The sequence below is a fragment of the Oratosquilla oratoria genome, chromosome 2 (assembly GCF_046742065.1).
Source record: "Oratosquilla oratoria isolate Oo_2021 chromosome 2, ASM4674206v1, whole genome shotgun sequence".
Taxonomy (NCBI): domain Eukaryota; kingdom Metazoa; phylum Arthropoda; class Malacostraca; order Stomatopoda; family Squillidae; genus Oratosquilla; species Oratosquilla oratoria.
In genome coordinates, this window is record NC_134778.1 from 14434219 (window position 1) to 14455098 (window position 20880).

The 20880-nt window shown below is 38.3% G+C and overlaps 1 protein-coding gene across 2 annotated transcripts in view; it reads right to left on the reverse strand.

The window, feature by feature from the left end:
- lqfR (clathrin interactor lqfR) overlaps positions 1-20880 on the reverse strand; it is a 97625-nt gene that overhangs the window by 56287 nt on the left and 20458 nt on the right. For both annotated transcript variants that reach the window (XM_076205157.1, XM_076205149.1), the window contains exon 5: positions 20602-20689. In XM_076205157.1, coding sequence (XP_076061272.1) covers positions 20602-20689 — 88 coding nt within the window. The remainder of the gene's footprint in view (positions 1-20601; positions 20690-20880) is intronic.

Sequence of the window (20880 nt, forward strand, 5' to 3'; positions counted from 1 at the left end):
TCATCAGATCTCTTCTATAACTATCCTTTTTGAGTTTCTTTCCATGCTCTTGTGTTTCTCTTGTCCCAATTTTAGTCCTCTCTATCAAGTATTTCTGTGCCCTTCATAATTCTATAGATGGTCAATGCGCCTCTCTCTTTTCTGTTCCAAAGTCGGTAACTTAAATTTAGCCAGTCTCTTCATATGACAAGTTTGAAAATGCTGGGGCCATTTTAATGGTTGCTCTCTGGATTCTTTCAATTTTCTTTATATTCTTTTTGGTACTGGGTGAATGGATTGTGGGACACTTTGCTAGCCTGGTCGGCTAACAAAAGGTCCTTGATCCCAAGAAATGGTGGTATGGTGTAGATATAATGATGTGTGCTGCAGCATCTTTTCTTATTTCTCCTCCACTTCTTCATTCATCACTGTCATTTAGTGTTTCCCACAGCAACTACCTTTCAATTTCTATCCTCCTTCATGTTTAGCAACTCCCTAAAATACTATGCCCATCTTCCTCTTACTGCCTTCTCTTCCATTATCATATCTCCATCTGCACCTTTTACCTTTTCTTCTCTACTTGATTCACCTCCTCTTCTCTCTTAATTTCTTTCCAAAATATCTTTTTATTACTTTCAAAATTTTCTGTTATACTTTTACCCTATTTCACATCTTCTCTCCTCTTTGCCTCCTTTATCTTATGCTTTATTTCTCTTCTCTTTTCTTTGTACCTCTCATATGATTCTCTCATATAATTTTGTAACCAATCTGTGAATGCTTGTTTCTTCTCTTCAACAACTTTCTTTGCCTCATTATCCCACCACTCACTACCTTTCCTTCTATCTCCTCCCATTCTCCTTGTTACACACACCATCTTTGCATACCTTGTGACTCCCCGACACATACCCATTCCTCCCCTACTCCTAGTTCTACTCTATCCTTCACTCCCTCCCACTCCTCTCTCAGCTTCTTCTTGTACTCCTCTTTTTCTTTCACATTTAAGCAGTTTACTCTAAGAACCTCCATACATTGTCCTTTTCCTCTTTCTCCATCTATCTTCCACTCTCAACTTATCTTCCACCAAAAAATTATCTGATATTCACCCACTCTCTCCCCTTAAAATATGTACATCCAAAACTCTTCCTACTTTTCTCCTAGTTACAACTATTAGTTCATTAAAGCCCCATCTACCATCCTTCCATCCACCACTCTATCCCATGTGTACTTATGCTTGACTTTCTTCCTAAACATTGTATTTGCTGTATTTGGATCAGTAAAATGTACAGATAAATTGGACAGAGGTCCTAGTATGGGGTGAAATATCAACATGAGGTCTACTAAAAAAATTGATCAAATAAGACTGCTAAAAAAAAAAAAAAAAAAAAAAAAAAGTATAGTAAATCATCAATATAACAGACAACATGGGGACGGGTCTCTCTTTATATCCAAAGATCCGTTATATCCAATGGAAATACCAGACAGATCCATTACTGTATATCCCAAAGTATGTCCAGTATTAGAAATTAGTAGGGTTAGAAATTACAGTAAACCCTCGATATAATGTACAATATGGGGACAGGGGTCTGTTGTTATATCCAAAGATCTGTTATAACCAAGGATTCCTTGCTATAACAGATGAAAATCCTTTATAGCAAGGGTTGGTCTGGTCAGATTTTTTGTTTGTCATAGCAGACATCCGGTATATCAAGATCCGTTATATCAAGAGTTTACTGTTTACCTTTCCACCCAAATGTATAGATCAATGGAAGAAGTTTAATGAAAATGTAATCTAGGTCAACTACAAGTTATGAACTTGTTCCTTAGACTGTCTAACTAAGCAGTCCCATCTTGAGAAAAGCCAGGGCTGGAATGGGGTTTTTCTATAAATCCTTTATGGAGTGTATATTGTGTTGTTGGCATGCATGATTATGTACAATGTAGTCTTCCATAATGTGTTGTATGGTATAGGGTGAGGTGTTGCATCCTGGACAGTTGTCTGCAATGTAGTTATCAAGTCTCTTCTAGTAACTTTGAATGGTTGGATGGTGGCTACACCACAGTCTGACCAGGTAGACCCTGTCCTCTCAGGGAAGATAGTATTCAGAGGAATGGATATCAGGGGGTCTGACATGTAGCAATGTGTTGTTTTTCAGCTTGCTGATGGAACAGTGAGTGATACGATTATGGATGTGCTTCTGGAGGCTGGTGTCTGATAGTTGTCGAGGAAGAGTATTTGTGTGCGATATAGGCATTTAGTTGTTGTTTTGATCTTTCTTGGCTTGTGTGGGTGTTCTGCTATGTGGACAGTTTTAAACAAATATAAAACTAGAGTGTAAAAAGTACCAAGACTAAAAGAAAAAAATCAAAGATGAGATTGGAGAATGTGGTGTGTGTCAGGTGGACCTTTCTGTAGCATATTGCACCTGATGAATGTATGTGAGAAATTTATAGATTTTGTGCATGTGAGACAAGTGAAATCAACCCAAGACTCCAGTCTAGGGTCAATTCCTATCTCTGACAAGAAAATGTGGGAGGGCAACTGCCAGTGCCGACTTCTTTATGGGAGAGAAAAAAAAAAATAAAAAAAAATAAAAAAAATAAAAAAAAATCTACCCATACAACCCACATCCATCCAACACCCATTTGTTTTCCCTGTTATCTCAGCTCCTTGTGGATGAAGGGCTATCTTGGCTCTACACCCAATGCCCGAGTCGGAACCAATGCAGCAAGATAGCATCTCCATAGCAGGGCCCAACATTTGAATCTGGTTTGTCCCCATTGCTTCATTTACATGACATGTAAAATATATTGGGGGGGGAAAAAAGTTTACGGGCTTGATCTGGAGATCAATTACCATCTCTATAGGATGTGTTGCTTTACAACAGGATAGCATCAGGATTTCATTGGGAGATGGGATCCTCCATTACTTATGTCTTCTGGTTGACAGTACAGCCTCCTGAAGGCATGACATAGTAACACCAATCACTTCCACAACAAATAAGACCCATACTAGAACATCTGTGTTCAGGCCACCATCTAGATTTATAGTAACACAGAATATGCCTAACCACAAATGCAAATTAGCATAGATACAATAATCACACAGAAGACACCAAACATGTATTACACTGCATTGCTCTAGCTTTACCCTTACAATACAGTATGACCATTAGTGGCTTGTGGGCCAATATGATAGCTGTTGCCACCTATCTGGGAGCTGTCAGTCTTCTGCAAGAGACACCTGGAGTAACAGATTAACTGATTGTGGTGTAGTCATTGAATGAAAGTAGTGTGATTTGAGGCGTTAGTTTGGTTTCCTGTATAAGTGGTGTGTCTATGTAGAAAGTGTTGCAGGTCTGTGTGTTTGATGCTTATTTGTAAATAGGAAACTGCTTGCAGACCTCTCTTATGCACCAGAGTAGTTTTGATCCTTAGCTAGGGACTGTGTTGAATGTTGGGAAGTGGTTCATCCTTGGTGAAACAAAACTCCAATGATTCACAATTTCTGTAATGCCCCAGTAAAAGCTAATAAAAAAAATTGAATAAAGTAATGTAAATCTGAAATTTATCACTTAAAAAACACTATACTTCACTTATATCTAATTTATCAGTATCTTCTCCCCATCTTCTTTTCTGCATGAGGGGACGGAGAGGGGGGGATCTATAATTTAATGAAGCGGCCTTGCTGTGGATGTGCCGTGTCTTGTGACACTGCTTCTGACCCAGGGCAGTGGGCGAGATGCAGGGATGACCCTTCATCCAGGAGATGCCAAGATAAGGGGGAGGGAAGAGGGAATGGGCAGGAGTGGTTTTTATGCCTTTGTTTTTTTTTTGCTACCTCTCTTATAAGGGAAAAAAAGCCTTTGATATATGTATCAATATCTATGAAGTGGCCTTGATGTGGATGTACTGTCTTGCTACATTGCTTCAGCCCCAGTGCAGTGGGCAGGATACAGGGATGAACCATCATCCATGGAGAGCTAGGATGAGAGAGAGGAAAGGGTGGGAGGGGACTGGGATGGGTGGGGGTTGGGTTTTGCCTATGACTTAACTACATCCTTTATAAGGGGGAAAAAGCTACTGGTATATAGATTGACAGATTAGACCTATGTATTTTTCAACTATACTGCTGGTCATTTTTTTTTCTTTGATGCTCAAAAACTCACAAACAGTATTTTTGTCATATTTATGATTATAACTCAGAAAATTCTTTCTCTATGTAAATGACTTTGTTTATACAATACTTACCCATCTTTCTAAATTGTCCAGCTGAATTATGTCCCTAAGGGTAGAACTATAGCTTTTAGTGTCACGTCCTTGACGTGAGTAGTCTTGTGGTTGTGCTGCGTCATGCCCATGTGTGAATAGTCTCCAGTTTGTAATTTTAAGCCATGTCTTGTGTGAATGATATTTTTTATTATGTTTCCTTAATATATATTAATCACTGCACAATACTAATATGATGGAGAGCTCCCTTTCCATATGATCACAGATAACACCAAGCAAAAAACATTCCTGATTTGGTGGGAAAAGCTCGCTCTGATTTCCCATTCGTTGAGGATCTTCAAACTACCTACTCTGGATACATTTTGCCATGTTTGAAACGTTGGCTCCCATTCACCAAATATAAAAGGGCAATGCAGAGTACAACCAAGACAGTCAATAGGAAAAGGAAGCAGACTATGGAGAGGAACTACAAAGCAAAAGACAAGAAAAGAAGCTGAAGTCCAGGGTCCATATGAATCTACTTAGAATTTCATTACAATAGTCAATTTATGACAACTCCACTAAACAAGTTCTTTGGAGTACAACTACAGCCCATCTCCAAAACAAAGTGTTCAGCCTCTGTTATTTGAATTTTAATGGACACACTCCATATTGCTGCTTGACTACAAGTGATGCAACTCTTGTTATTTTCTCTATTTAAGAAATATCATCAACCATCTATTTTCTGACTACCAGAAGACACTACCAGAATCTGCCCCCTTCCAAAAGTTATTGTTCACCTCAAACCACCACTACCAAAAGTTATCATTCACCTCAGACCACTCATCTGTCCCCCTTGACTGTTGGAACTTAAGAGCATCCAACACCTACTGATATCAAGACTCGTTTACACCATAATCAAGAATTAGCTTTACCCACCTGGTCATATGTGTTGCAAACTTAAGCCCTCAACAATATTATTTCTTGCCATATGTAATATGTTATTAATATTCTACATTCATTTATGCTTTGTGTTATTTTTCTTAATGTAATAATATTTCATTTTAACAAAGAGTTTAATTATCCTGCCTGAACTCTGTCATTCATCTGAACTGTGCACAGCCTTAACTTTTTTATTTTTTGTCACAACTAGCCTGACCCATGGAACAACACTAATGCAGGAAACCAATGGAATACTGCATACTACTGCTTATTTCAGTAAGAAATTAAACCCCAATCAATGTAACTATGCCACAATAGAAAAAGAATGTTTAGCAATTGTGACAGCATTACAGCGTTTTGAACCATATTTACATCCATCTTTACCCATTCATTTACATACTGACCACAACCCTTTAGTTTTCTTAAACTCCGTTTCTAAATCAAACCAAAGACTCGCCAAATGGAGTCTCTTGTTACAATCCTATCTCCACATACACCATGTAAAAGGATCAGATAATGTCCTTACTGATTCCCTATTGAGAATTGACTTTGGGTGAGGGTATCACATCTTTGATGTGAGCAGAGTCTTGTGGTTGTGCTATCATGCCCTTATGTGAATAAAGCCTGCCGTTTGTAATTTTAAGCTACACCTTGCATGAATATATGTTATAATTTTTATTATGTTTCCTTAATGTATATGTATATATATAATTGTAATGTTCAATCATTGCACAATACCAGTCTGTTGGTGCGCTCCCTTTATGTATGATCACAGATAACACCTAGCAAGAATTGTTCTTGATTTGGAGGGAAAAGCTCGCTCTGCTTTCCCATTGGCTGAGGATCTTCAAACTACATACTTTGGATACATTTTGCCATGTTTGAGATGTCGGCTCCCATTCACGTATAAAAGGGCAATGCAGAAGATGACCAAGACAGAGTCAATAGAGAATGAAAGTAGACTATGGAGAGGAACCACAAAGCAGAAGACAAGAAAAGAAGCTGAAGCCCAGGGCCCATCTGAATCTACATAGAATTTTTCTACAATAGTCAATTTACAACTCCACTAAACAAGTCCTTTGGAACACAATTATGGCCCATCTCCAAAATTAAGTGTTCAACCTTCATTATTTTAATTTTAACGGACACTCTCCAGATTGCTGCTTGACTACAAGCGATGCAACTGTTATTTTCTCTATTAAAGAAATATCATCAACCAGCATAAGAACATATGAGAGACTGCATGAGACCATAAGGCCTACACTAGGCAGTTCCATGTCTATTACTACCTATGATCCCTATCCATAAAGCTGTCTAACTGTTTCTTAAAACACCCGATAGTGTCAGCACTCACTACATGGTTGCCAAGTCTATTCCATTCGTTGACTACCCTATTAATAAACCAGTTCTTTCCTATTTCCTTCTTAAATCTAAAATTTTCCAATTTAAATCCATTACTGCGAGTCCTGCCCTGTTGTCTTAATATGATGACCTTGCTTGTATCACCCTTGTTAAAGCCTTTGATCCACTTGAACACCTATTAGATCACTCTGTACTCTGCATCTTTCCAGAGTGTGTAAGTTAAGGTGCCTAAGCCACTTGGTGAAAGGTAAATTTCTGAGCCCATGTATCATTTTGGTCATTCTCCTCTGTATAGATTCTACTGAATTGATCTCCATTCTATAAAAGAGAGACCAAAACTGTACCACATAGTCAAGGATAGGTTTAACTCTAGATAGTTTAACACTAAATAGTTTGATAATTACCTCTGCACTTCTATTCATAACCATCCTAATAATAAAACCTAGTGCTCTGTTAGCTTTATTCCTGGCACTAATGCACTGTTTCCAGGATTTAAGGTCAGGAATCACTAGAACTCCCAAGCCTCTCTCACACTCAGTTTTCTCTAAAAATGTGTTATCTAAGCTATATCTATTTTCAGGGTTGTGTAGCCCTACATAAGATGCTGTACTTTGAGATATGTAAGTCCATTTGCCATTTCACTGACCATGTGAACAATTTGTGAAGATTATCCTGCAGAATCTCAGCATTGTCTCCTGAACTAATTAGGCATCCTATTATTGTACTGTCCGCAAACTTACTAACATCACTATTGATCCCATTGTCCAAGTTATTTATGTACATAATGAACAATAAGGGACCCAAAACAGGGCCCTGGAGGACCCCACTAGAAACATCCCCCATTTGGATTTACACCATTTATGGTGACCTGCTGTTTTGTCTTTGATCCAAGCTATAATCCATTTGAACACTTTTCCTCCTATGCCATGGGCTCTGATTTTATTAAGTAGTCTGGTGGAGCACCTTGTTGAACACTTTGCTAAAGTCAAGGTAAATAATATAACTATCATTGTTATCTGACAGAAGATTAGTCACACATTACTTACCCTTGGAGAAACCATGCCAAGTCACAAATCAAATTATGTCTTTCAATGTGATCTCCCAAGTATATTAACTATTACTGATTCAAGCATTTTACCTATAACTGTCAGACTGATTGGCCTATAGTTGCATTTAGACAATTTATCTCCCTTTTTGAAAACAGAACAATGTTCGCTTGCCCCCAAGCAATAGGCACAAAACCAGTGTCCACTGACTTATTAAATACTTCTGTTAAGTGGTCGCAGATTTCAAATTTATACTCTTTAAGCACTCGAAAAAATTTCATCTGGACTTGGGGATTTTGTAACTTTTAAGTCTTTCAATCTGTTTGACTACTTCTACTTTACTAATGCTAATATTTGATAGTCTACTTTCATCTCAACTGAAAATTGGATCGCAGTCAAGTACATTATCTAGCCTCTCCTTAGTAAACACCAAGAGAAAATATTTGTTCCTAACTACCAAAAGCTTCTACCAAGAGATTACTAGAATCTGCCCCCTTCCAGAAGTTATCGTTCACCTAAAACCACCACTATCAAAAGTTATCATTCACCTCAAACCACCTATTCATCCCCCTTGACCATTGGAACTTGGAGCAATCAACAGTAACCATTATCAAGACTTGTCTACACCATAATCAAGACTTCATTTTGTTCACCTGGTTATACGTGTTACAAACTTAACCTCTGAACAACTTGGTAATATACAGATATTATTTCTTGCTATATGTAATATGTTATTATTTTGTGTTCATTTATGTTTTGTTACTTTTGTTAGTGTAATAATATCTAATTCTAACAAGTTTAATTATCCTGCCTAAACTCTGTCATTCATCCAAACCACACACAGCCCTAACTTTTTTATTTTTCGTGTTGTGACCAGTCTGACCCATAGGTGAGTCGTGACAATTACACAAACTTTTATTTTGCAAAATTAGAGTCCTCAAAAAAGTATAATGTAACTTTTAGACAGAGTAACAAATTTGCAAGAGAATCACTATAAAAACATCTAGCTTCCTATAAAAAAAACTCATGTTCTATTATTTATATAATTTCCCCCCAATGGAAAAATATCATAAATACTTTTCACACAGTCTGCCTCTTTCATAAAAAATTTATCAATCTTGTTTATATCTAGTCTATACAAGTGTATTGGCATCCTTAAGCACTCTCTGAGAACACCTTGACTTCATTTTGGAATATGCAGAGCATCAAGATTGTGACAGAGAAATTATTTCAGCCTTGTGGCAGATATACCTGAATCATTGGTCCTGCCACCAAGCTATGATTGACAAGTTCTTCAAGCCTGTGACCTCATTTCCTCCACCTGACCCTTCCACTTCTCCACAGCCATCGACTTGTAAAATCACACCTGCCCTCCACCAATGGATGAGTACATACAGTATGGTGGTGGTGGGGATAGATTTTGAGATGGTGGGATTGGATCTACTAATCACTGGTTTGAATCCTTGTGGTTAGGCTGGGCCTATATATACTTTTGTTTTCCTAGATTTCCATTATTTGGTTAACTATTACATTACATTCATATTACAATGTGCACACAATTGAATGGCTCAAAATTACTTCTAATTAGGTTAGGTCGCCTTTTATCGAGTCACAAAGGATTGCAACCCACCAGTCAGGCCCAACCCTTTACCCGTGCAAACCCACAACCAGACACCCCTTTGGCATCAATTCAACTGATATTGGATGGATTGTACTTGAACATATTGGCTCCTCACCAACTGCAACCAGAGACTATCAGTAGGCTGTGAAGCCTTTTGTTAGGTTTTTAATAAACCTACTTAAAAAAAAAAGGAAGAGTTCTGAATAAAACCTAACCACAGTGAGTAGTGAAGACATCTATGAAACCCTCTTAGACAAGACACTATCCTACCTGATGGTGAGGCAGGGAACCTGAAAACAGAAGATTATTTGTCTGGACATCAAGTTATATGATAAATTTTTATATTCTTTCAAATAATCTATAATTATACATAACTTGGAAAAATAGAGGCAATTTTCATGATATCATGTACTTGTAGTTGAGCTAGACTTATGGCTAACATAAAACCAAATGTATACTTCCTCTCGGAAATCCTCAGCAATATTATTTACCCCAAACCATGAGTCAAAAAGAAATACCACAAAGTCAAACAGTTAACCTTTAATGTTGGACAAAACCCCTAAAATCTTTATGTTCATGACCTCACATTTGAGAGATATGATCTTTCCTTCTTCCATAAAATACCTTACATAATGAAAACAAATGTAGGTTTGGACAGTAGAAACACTCATTATGTATAAACAACTCATAAAAACCACATTTATGCCTCCACGGTATTGTATCCAATCACTAAGAATACAAAGACAGTCTACAAACAATATAGAATAAATTCTTGACAATACTTGGATGCAGTAGTACAACACCAATACAAGACTTATTTAGAAACCAATATCCTATCCACTGAGGAACACAAGAATAATTGTGCACAATTATATGCAAAATACTTCAAATCCACACATTCCTCACATCACACAAACTCAACCCAACAAATGAAACACGAAAACAACCCTAGCCACATTCTACTCATATACATCCTATTTCCAGTTCCCTGCAATACTTGATCCAAAGCACATACACAAAACAATTACAAAAACCTACAGTTTACCAAACACAACTAAAAATCAACACATCAGTGAAATACCTTCCAAGACAAGCAAAAATTATACCAGCAAACATGTACTAAGGTCACCATTTTGCACTCAAATACAGTAGCATAGTACCCTGTACAGAGATATTGACAGCATGATTACATGCAGTCATTACTATATAGACTGTTTTGGGGCACCCCTACAGGCCAGACCCACATATATTTCCCCATTATTAAGAGAAATGTGTTTACCCATAAAAAAATGAGATGATTCCTACTATTGCTGTCCCTCCTTCCTGCTGCCCCCTTGAATTTAGTATCACTTCCGAGTCTTCACCGCTTCCTTTTCCAATACAGAGTATTCCAATACATGTTGTAGAAGGTGACTAAATGAGACTGAGGAAACTAGGGATTCCACTATTTTTTTTCCTGTGAAGCCTCAAGGCATATGAGGGTCTGGAAGGATTCCAACCAGAACCAAAGTTATTGGGAATATGCGTGCATGCAGCACACATAAAAGAAAAATAAATAAATTTGTAGTATGTTTAACGTAATATGAATATGTTAGCTATGAGTGAAACTAAGATGAAAGGGAGAGGTAAGTTGGAGTTTGGGAATGTGGTAGGTAATGTCAAGAGTTAAAGAGGAGGGAAAGAAGTGTCATAAGGCTATGATCCATAAAAATCCAAAGACAGACATATTTACCTTTTGCCAAAAAATTTGTGCTGCACATCTGCATTATTACTAAAATTATCCTTGCATCCTCTACTTTTCCTAATCCCACAATGTTCTTCCCTCCTAATCCTCTTAATAAACACCTCACATATATGCCTTCCCAACTATTGTACATTATTATTTCTATCTTATCTATTTATATATATATTTTTGAGCATCATTATTTGTGAATGTCTGTTTATATTTTTTATAGTACATGTCTACAAACATTATCAAATGTTTTGTGTATGTCTATTGTTACTATGACCTTTCTTTTATCAAATCCCTCCAGTATTTGTGTGATGTTATTGTGGTGCATGTTGGTGAACAGGTCCTCCTTAAATCCATGTTGGTTTGGGAAGGTAGATTAGTTATGTTTCTTTTTGTTATTATTCTTTACATTAACTTGGACTTGGTGAATAATGATATTGGTCTGTAAAATGCTGGGTTTTTACAAAGGATTACAAAGGAGGAGCATGCCCGTAGGAGACCTTTTGGTCTATAACTACGTCAGATGCAAAACAACGAGAATGATAAAAAATAATAACATAAATAATAACTAAAATGAATAGGTTAAAGTTAAATAATAAACAAGAAGGAAAATATTGATAAATGGACAGATAAAAAATAATTAATAATCAAATAAATAATAAGAAACAGACAAATAACTAATAATATAAAATAAATGGCAGGCATTACAGCATCTTGCTTAGGCGTTTGTCTAAATGAATCTTAAGAGCTTCAAACTGAACTACATTGCACTGCCTCTGCAGGAAGTTTATTTCATTCATTAACTACATAGTTGGCAAAGTTATTTCTACCTACTTCCAAATTAAATCAATTTCCTCACAGTTTGAGACCATTATTTCCTGTTGAATTCTCATTCAGTGTGAAAATTTTGTCACTTTTGATGTCAATTCCCTTTAGAATCTTAAAGACCAGCATCAAGTCACCTTTGAGTCTACACTTTTTTAGGGAAAAAAGATTCATGTGTTTTAGATGATTTTCATATTTATTTTTGATATTTGGAATCAGTTTTGTGGCCTGCCATTGTACTTTTTCCAATCTATCAATGTCTTTAACAAGATGACTGTGTTGTAGAATTCGAGCAAGTTAGTCATGCAAGAGCATTCCAGCCTAAATCCATGCTGGCTATCATTTACCAAACAGTTACTTTCTAAATGGTGTTCGATAGCAACCTCTGAATATAGTTTCCATCATTTTTCCTACAATTGAAGTCAAGCTTATAGGCCTGTAGTTATTTGCTTTCTTTTTGTCACCTTTTTTGAATATGGGAATAACATTAAAGGTAAAAGGTGCAGATGGAGAGATGATAATGGAAGAGAAGGCAGTAAGGGGAAGATGGGCAGAATATTTTAGGGAGTTGCTACATGTGAAGGAGGATAGGGAGGGAAAGATAGTTGCAGTGGGAAGCGCTAAGAAAATGACCGTGATGAGTAAGGAAAATGGAGGAGAAATAAGGAAGGATGAAGTGAAGGCAGTTGTTAAGATGATGAAAGCAGGTAAGGCACCTGGTCTGGATGAATGCCATGCAGAATGTCTAAAAAAAGGAGGTACTGTGATGGTGGACTGGCTGGTGAGGTTATTTAATGTTTGCTGGAGAGAGGGTAGAGTGCCGGAGGACTGGAGGAGTGCCTGTATAGTTCCACTTTACAAGGGAAAAGGGGACAAGTGTGAATGTAGTAGTTTCAGAGGGATTAGCTTGTTAAATGTAGTTGGGAAGGCTTATGGGAGGATCTTGATTGAGAGGATTAGGAGAGGAACAGAGGGAGTAATTGGTGAGGAACAGTGTGGATTTAGGACAGGTAGACTCCCATATTCAAAAAAGGTGACAAAAAGAAACCAAATAACTATAGGCCTATTAGTTTGACTTCGATCGTAGGAAAAATAATGGAAACTATCATCAGAGATGCTATCGAATATCATTTAGAAAGTAACCGTTTGATAAATGATAGCCAACATGGTTTCAGACGGAAACGTTCTTGCGTGACTAACTTACTCGAATTCTACAACACAGTTGTCTCGAATTATGACAAAAGAAACAATATAGATTTAATATATCTAGACTTTGCAAAAGCTTTTGATACCGTCCCACACGAAAGACTACTTACTAAATTAGCTTTGCATGGAATAAGTGGTAGCCTATTAGGTTGGACTAGTAATTGGTTGAAAGGTCGAAAACAGAGAGTTGTTTTAAATGGAAAAACTTCTGGATGGAAAAGTGTTGCAAGTGGAGTTCCTCAGGGTTCCGTTCTTGGGCCACTTCTATTCATAGTATATATAAATGATATAGACCATGGACTAAAATCTACTGTTTCCAAATTTGCTGATGATACAAAACTGTGCGGAGTGGCAAATGATCACTCAAACCAATTAGATATTCAAGAAGATTTAGATAAATTACAGCAATGGTCTGAAAAGTGGCTAATGAAATTTAACACAAGTAAATGCAAGGTAATGCACATAGGTAAAAATAACAGTAAGTATGATTACAAGTTATTTGGAAATTCGTTAACAAAAGTGGATAGTGAAAAAGATCTCGGCGTAATTATCAGTAACGACCTCAAATCATCCAAGCAGTGTATTTCAGCCTCTGAGAAAGCAAATAAGATTCTGGGATTGATTGCGCGATCTTTTGATTTCAAAAGTCCATCACTCATTAACAAGCTATATAAATCGTTAGTTCGTCCACATTTGGAATATGCTGTTTCCGTATGGTCACCGAATCTCATTAAAGACATTGACAGACTGGAAAAAGTACAACGGCGAGCCACAAAACTGATTCCAAATATCAAAAATAAATCATACGAAAATCGACTTAAGCACATGAATCTGTTTTCCCTAAAAAAGCGTAGACTCAGAGGTGACTTGATACAGGTCTTTAAGATTTTAAAGGGAATTGACAACATCAAAAGTGACCAAATTTTCACATTGAATGAGAATCAAACAAGAAACAATGGTCTCAAACTGTCCGGAAATAGATTCAATTTGGAAGTAGGTAGAAACAACTTTGCCAACCGTGTAGTTAATGAATGGAATAAACTTCCTGCACAGGTAGTGCAATGTAGTTCAGTTCGAAGCTTTAAGAATCATTTAGATAAATACCTAAGTAAGATGCTGTAATGATTATAATTTATGTTATATTATTTGTTTTTGTTTTGTTATAATTTGTCTGTCTGATTTTCATTTATTATTAGTTATATGTCAATTTATTATCAATTACTATTTACCTGTTTGTTTGTTATTCAACTATACCAATGCATTTATTTATGTATTTTAATTGTTATTTACATTGTTATAGTTTTAATTTATTATTAATATGATTTTTTTTTTTTTTTTTTTTTTTTTTTTCATCCGACCTAGATATGGATCAAAAGGTCTCCTGTCGGCATGCTTTGCCTTTGTAATCCTTTGAGGTTGTGTAGATCAGATCTTTGTGGCAAGACAAATATGTGAGAAAGCTATAGGAAAGGGGAAGGATGTTTTTTGGGCTTTTATGGATCCGGAAAAGGCTTATGATAGGGTAGACAGAAAGGCACTGTGGGAGGTTATGCAGATATATGGGATAGGAGGAAAGCTTCTAGGAGCTGTCAAGAGTTTTTATGAGAGTAGTAGAGCTTGTGTCAGGATTAGAAATGGAGATAGTGAGTGGTTCGAAGTAAAGGTGGGACTTCGTCAAGGATGCATTATGTCGCCCTAGCTGTTCAACTTGTACATGGATGGGGTAGTGCGAGAGGTAAATGCAAGGGTAGTGGGTCAGGGATTGGAGATGGTTAAAGAAAATGGAGAAAAACGGGAGGTGAGCCAGCTGTTGTTTGCTGACAACACTGCGCTTGTGGCAGGATCGGAGGAGGGATTGAGGAAGTTGGTGACAGAGTTTGGGAGTGTATGTGATAGAAGAAAGCTAAAGATAAATGTGGGTAAAAGTAAGGTGATGAGATGTACAAGGGGTGAAAGTGGCAGTAGACTGGAAGCATTAAGGGAGAGTGACTGGAGGAAGTGGATAGTTTTAGATACTTGGGTGGAAAGGTGGCAGGAAAAGGTGAAGTGAAGGTGGAGGTAGAATGTAGATTGAGAGAAGCAAGTAAATGCCTTGGTGGATTGAAGAGTGTAATGAGGAATAGACATTTGGGAATGGATGCTAAGAGGAGACTGTATGAAGGAGTGATTGTGCCAACAGCACTGTATGGGGCAGAAACATGGAACATAAGAGAGGAAGAGAGAAGGAGTTTGAATGTGTTTGAGATGAGGTGTCTGAGAAGTTTGATGGGGGTTACTAGGCTAGATAGAGTGAGAAATGAGGTGAGGAGGAGAACGGGGGTGGAAAGGGAGTTGGGAGATAGGGTTGATGAAAGAGTATTAGGATGGTTTGGACACATGGAAAGAATGAGTGAAGAAAGACTAGTAAAGGAGGTATGGAAGGCAGATGTGGAGGGAGTGAACATGAGGGGACGTCCTAGGATGAGGTGGATGGATGGGGTGAAGGGGGCTTTGGGGAAGAGGGGAATGTCTGTTGAGAAAGGATGGGAGAGGACAGAAGACAGGGGTGAATGGAGAATGGTTGTATATGGATGATGTTGTGATGCATGAGGTGGAATGGGCGGGGGGATGTAGTATGTGTGAGCAAAATTTGACGCAGCCCAAAGGGCTGCCCTGTCTTCTTCTGTTATGCATGGGGGGACGGAGAGGGGGGGTTGCCAATTTAATGAAGCGGCCTTGCTGTGGATGTGCTGTGTTTTGTGACACTGCTTCTGACCCAGGGCAGTGGACAAGGTGCAGGGATGACCCGTCATCCAGGAGGTGCTAAGATGGGAGGGAGGGTGGAGGGGTGTGGAGTGTATTCGGGGATGGAATGGGTGGGAATGACTTTATGCCTTTTCCTTTTTGGCTACCTCCCTTGTAAGGGTGAAAAAGCCTTGGTATATGTATGTGTGTATATATATATAATATATATATGTATATATATATATATATATATATATATATATATATATATATATATATATATATATATATATATATATATATATACATACATATATATTTCTCTTCTGAAAACCCTCAATCTATTTCTGGAACTTTGAGAAAAACCCTTTATGCAAAATTAGCAAAATGATACACCATATTGCAGAGAATTTCCATCCAACTTACCTGCAAGCTGTCATTGCAATACTGAGATGGACACAATAGCAATTTTTGTGCATGTGCACCTTAGCAAGTTCAGACATTCACCTTGGTCTTTGGATCACGTGCTGGATTCATGATTGACAGTTATTTCCCTCCCGAAAGAGAGCTCAGAGCTCGTATGACCAATCTATGGGTAATGCTGTGACCTTACACACATACACACTCCCAACTCCCCACCCACGAGAGTTGGAGTGACGACTCGAAGTGCAGCGATACTGAAATTATTTCAGCCATGGGCAGGATTCAAACCCGGACCACCATAGTGACAGTCTGGGACTCTACCAACTGTGCCACCATGTCAAACTAAAGTTGCTAAATGGGGATGATTTGAAGTAACATGCAAGTGTGTATTTACCTAATTGTAGTATACAGGAAAGGAGAAACGCTCAATGTATCCAGTCTCCTATTCTCTAATTTCTTTATCATACATACATACATACATACATACATATACCAAGGCTTTTTCCCCCTTACAAGGGAGGTAGCCAAAAAGGAAAAGGCATAAAATCATCCCCACCCATTCCATCCCTGAATACACTCCACACCCCTCCACCCTCCCTCTTATCTTAGCACCTCCTGGATGACGGGTCATCCCTGCACCTTGTCCACTGCCCTGGGTCAGAAGCAGTGTTGCAAGACACAGCACATCCACACCAAGGCTGCTTCATTTAATTGGCGACCCCCCCTCTCCGTCCCCCCATGCATAAAAGGAGAAGACGGGGAGAAATCCCTTCGGGCTCCACCTCTCCCTTCCTTCTTCATGTATAATTCTTTATCATACCTAGCCTTAAATTCATTTAGTTCCCACCTAATCCATATCCTTGATTTCCAATCATCATATTTACATTTGAATTCGTATCTTGTTTGAGCTTGGGTTATATCATTTCCTAAGCTATTCCAAGTATTTATGCATCTATATGAAAAACCATTTCTTCACATCCTTTGGACATATGGTCTTAGTTTCTTCCCATGACCTCTTAAAGACCTCCCATCTTTAATCAGATCTCCAGTCAATGCAATATATCTCCTTTCGTAACCTGAATATCATAATCATATCCCCTCTTTCTCTTTGATCTTTCAAAGTTGGTAGACCCACTGCTTTTAGTCTAGACTCATATGGTTTATCTGTCAGTCTGGGGACCAGTTTGGTTGCTGCCATTTGTATTCTCTCAATCTTGCTTATATCCTTCACTCTGTGGGGACCATACTACTGATGCAAATTCCAGCCTTTGACAGATCAAGGTACTGATTTTTCTCATCATCTCTTCATTCATACAGTGAAGCACCACTTTGATCTTGTGCAGTAGTCTTTATGTCTCTCCCACAATCCTGCTGATATGTCTGTCAGGTGACAGGTTGTCTTTTATCAACATTCCCAAATATTTTTCTTTTTTTTTGCTTTTGTAATGGGTTCACTTCTGAAAAAATAGTTTAGCTTCTTCAATACGAGTCAAATATTTGTATGCACGTCAGGTTGCCTGATGTATGATGACGAATCACTATATGTGCATTACAAAATATAAAATTATTGCTGTTATACTCATTCTCATTCACCCAGAATAATGATATCACAGAAAATGTGATCAAACCTGTTCACAGAATATAGGGGTCACTCAACAACTACAAAAAATACATGATCAGGGAGCAGACGTCAGCATCCTCGTATACCCCACTCAAGGCTCATGATGCATACATGGACGTCATCATTTTCAAGAGGTTAAGGATGATCTTTTGCCACTAGTTCCCATTTCCAATACTTTGCATTTTTTGGGTATTGAACTCAAGTTCCCATTCTTGGCTCCATGCAAAAATACTGTCTGGATATTTCTGCAATAATCTACCATCCTCATTTTTCACTTTTCTCATGATTTTTGCATCATCTGCAAACATGTTGGCATAGATTGTTATTCCTTCCATCATGTCATTGACGGTGCAAACACTGAACCTTATGAAACTCTGACCACTACTCCTCTCCATCATGACATCTTATCCTTTACTACTGTCCACATGTATCTTTCCTTTAAACAACTTTCATCCATTCTAGTAGTTAGCCTTTTAATCCTCCGTGCTCCAATTTCCACACAAGTCAACTGTGAGGTACTTTATCAAATGCCTTCTCTAGGTTGAGATACACACAGTCCACCCACCCATTCCTCTGTTCCTTCACATCAATCACTCTTGAGTAAAAGCTTAGAAGTTTAATACACACAATCTTCCAGATGTAAGGCCAAATTAACTGTCTGTTAGAATGTTCATCTTTTCAAGATATTTGGTTCACCAATCTTTCACAATCCTTTCACATAATTTCACTACTGTGCTGATCAGTGTCACTGGCATACATATCACTAGTGTCTCCTTATCGTGGAGTGTCTAAAAAGGGAGGTAGAGTGATGGTGAACTGGCTGCTGAGGTTGTTTAATGTTTATCTAAGTGTGAGGACTGGAGGAGTGCCTATATAGTTCCACTTTACAAGGGAAAAGGGGACAAGTGTAGAGGTTTCAGAGGAATCAGTTTGTCGAGTGTAGTTTGGAAGGGTTTTGATTCAAAGGATTAAGAGAGGAACAGAGGGAGTAATTGGTGAAGAACAGTGTAGGTTTAGGATAGATAGGGGTTGCATGGATCAGATTTTTGTGGTAAGACATATGTGAGAAAGCTTTAGGAAAAAGTTAGGATTTTTTTTTTTTTTTTTGGGGGGGGGCCTTTATGGATTTGGAGAAGGCTTATGACAGGGTAGACAGGAAGGCAATGTGGGAGGCATTGTAGATATATGGGATGGGAGGAAAGCTGACAAGAGCAGTCAAGAGTGTTTACTATAGTAGAGCCTGTGTTATAATTAGAAATAGAGAAAGTGAGATATTTGAGGTAAAGGAGGAACTTCACCAGGGATGTGTTATATTGCTTTGGCTGTTCAATCTACACATGGAGTGGTGCAAAAGGTGAATGCAAGGGTAATGGGCTGGGGATTGGAGATGGTTAAAGAAAATGGAGAAAAGTGGGAGATAAGCTAGTTGTTGTTTGCTAACAACACTGCTTGTGGCAGGATCAGTGGAGGGATTAATGAAGTTGGGGACAGAGTTTGGGAAGGTGTGAGAAAGAAGGAAGTTAAAGATAAATGTGGGTAAAAGTAAGGTGATGAGACGTACAAGGGAAGAGGATGGCAGCAAATTGGAAGTGAGTATTAAGGGAGACTGGAGGAAGTGGACAGCTTTAAATACTTAAGTGCAAATGTGGTGGGAAAGGGAGGAGTGGAGGTGGAGGTAGAATATAGACTAAGAGATGCAAGTAAATGCCTTGGTGGAATAAAAAGTGTAATGAGAAATAGACATTTGGGAATGTATGCTAAAAGGAGATTGTATGAAGGGGTGATTGTTACGACAGCAAGTATGGGGCAGAAACATGGCACATAAGAGAGGAAGAGTTTAAATGCGAGATGGAGTGCCTCAGAAGTATGATTGAGGTTACTAGGCTGGTTAGAGTAAGAAATGAGGAGGTGAGAGGAGTGGGGATGGAAGGGGAGTTGGGAGATTGGGTTGATGAATGAGTATTGGGATGGTTTGGACACATAGAAAGAATAAGTGAAGAAAGATTAGTAACAGAGGTGTGGAAGGCTGAGGTGAAGAGAGTGAACATGTGGGGGTGACCAAGGATGAGATGGATGGATGGGGTAATAGGGGCATTGGGAAAGAGGGAAATGTCTGTTGAGGAAGGGAGAAGACAGAAGACATGGGTGAATGGAGAATGGTTGTGTATGGATGATGTGATGCATAGAAAGGAGTAGGTGGGGGATGGGGTGGGTGAGGGAGCATGTATGATATCTTAAAGCAGCCTGAAGGTATTTCCCCGTCTTCTCTTTTTTTACACGAGGGGACTAAGAGGAGGGTTTGCAGATTTAATGAAGCAGCCTTGCTATGGATCAGCTGTGTCTTGGTACACTGCTTTTGACCCAGAGCAGTGGGCAACATGCGGGAATGACCTATCATCCAGGAGGAGCCAAGAAAAGAGGGAGGGGGTTGGTGAATGGAAGCGGTATATATGGAGATGAAGTGGATGGGATTGGATTTATGCCTTTAACTTTGGCTACCTCCTTTGTATGGGGAAAAAAGCCCTTGGTATATGTATGTACAAGTGAAAAGTATATGAAATGGCACAATGGTTAAAGAGTAGAGGTTAAAGGGACCACAAGGATAGATGTTAATGAAAGTAACTTGAGTAACTGAAAGATGGGTAGAGTATTTTAAGGAGCTTGTAGGAGTAGAGAAAGATCTGGAAGATGTGATTGTAGTGGTGGAATATGCCAGAAAAATAAATCTGACAGGAAAGGAAAATGATATGGCTATAGCATAAGAGATGTAGGTAGCATTGAAAAGAGGTGAAAGCTGACAAGGCAACTGGGATGGATGGCCAACTTCCTTAGGGCCACAGGTCTCCTTCAAATGAACCTAAACAACAAATGGATTGAGTGATCTACCAAAAGTAAAAAACTATGGATTACTCACCTATTTTCTGGTGAATCTTGGAAGGTTGAAGCACTACCAGATGAATTCCATTCAAGACTATCTTTCTTTCGACTACCCCCCCAATCATCTGAAACATTGATAAAAAAAAATTATACATATACATATACATACATATATATATGTGAATAAATTCGCTAGTGGACAGCGACATCAATCATACAATCTAAATAACCGTCGCGCAGAGGATTCGAACCACCGCCAGTAGACTCAAGAGAGTGGTCTAAGGCGGGTGCTTACGGACTCTCTTGAGTCTACTGG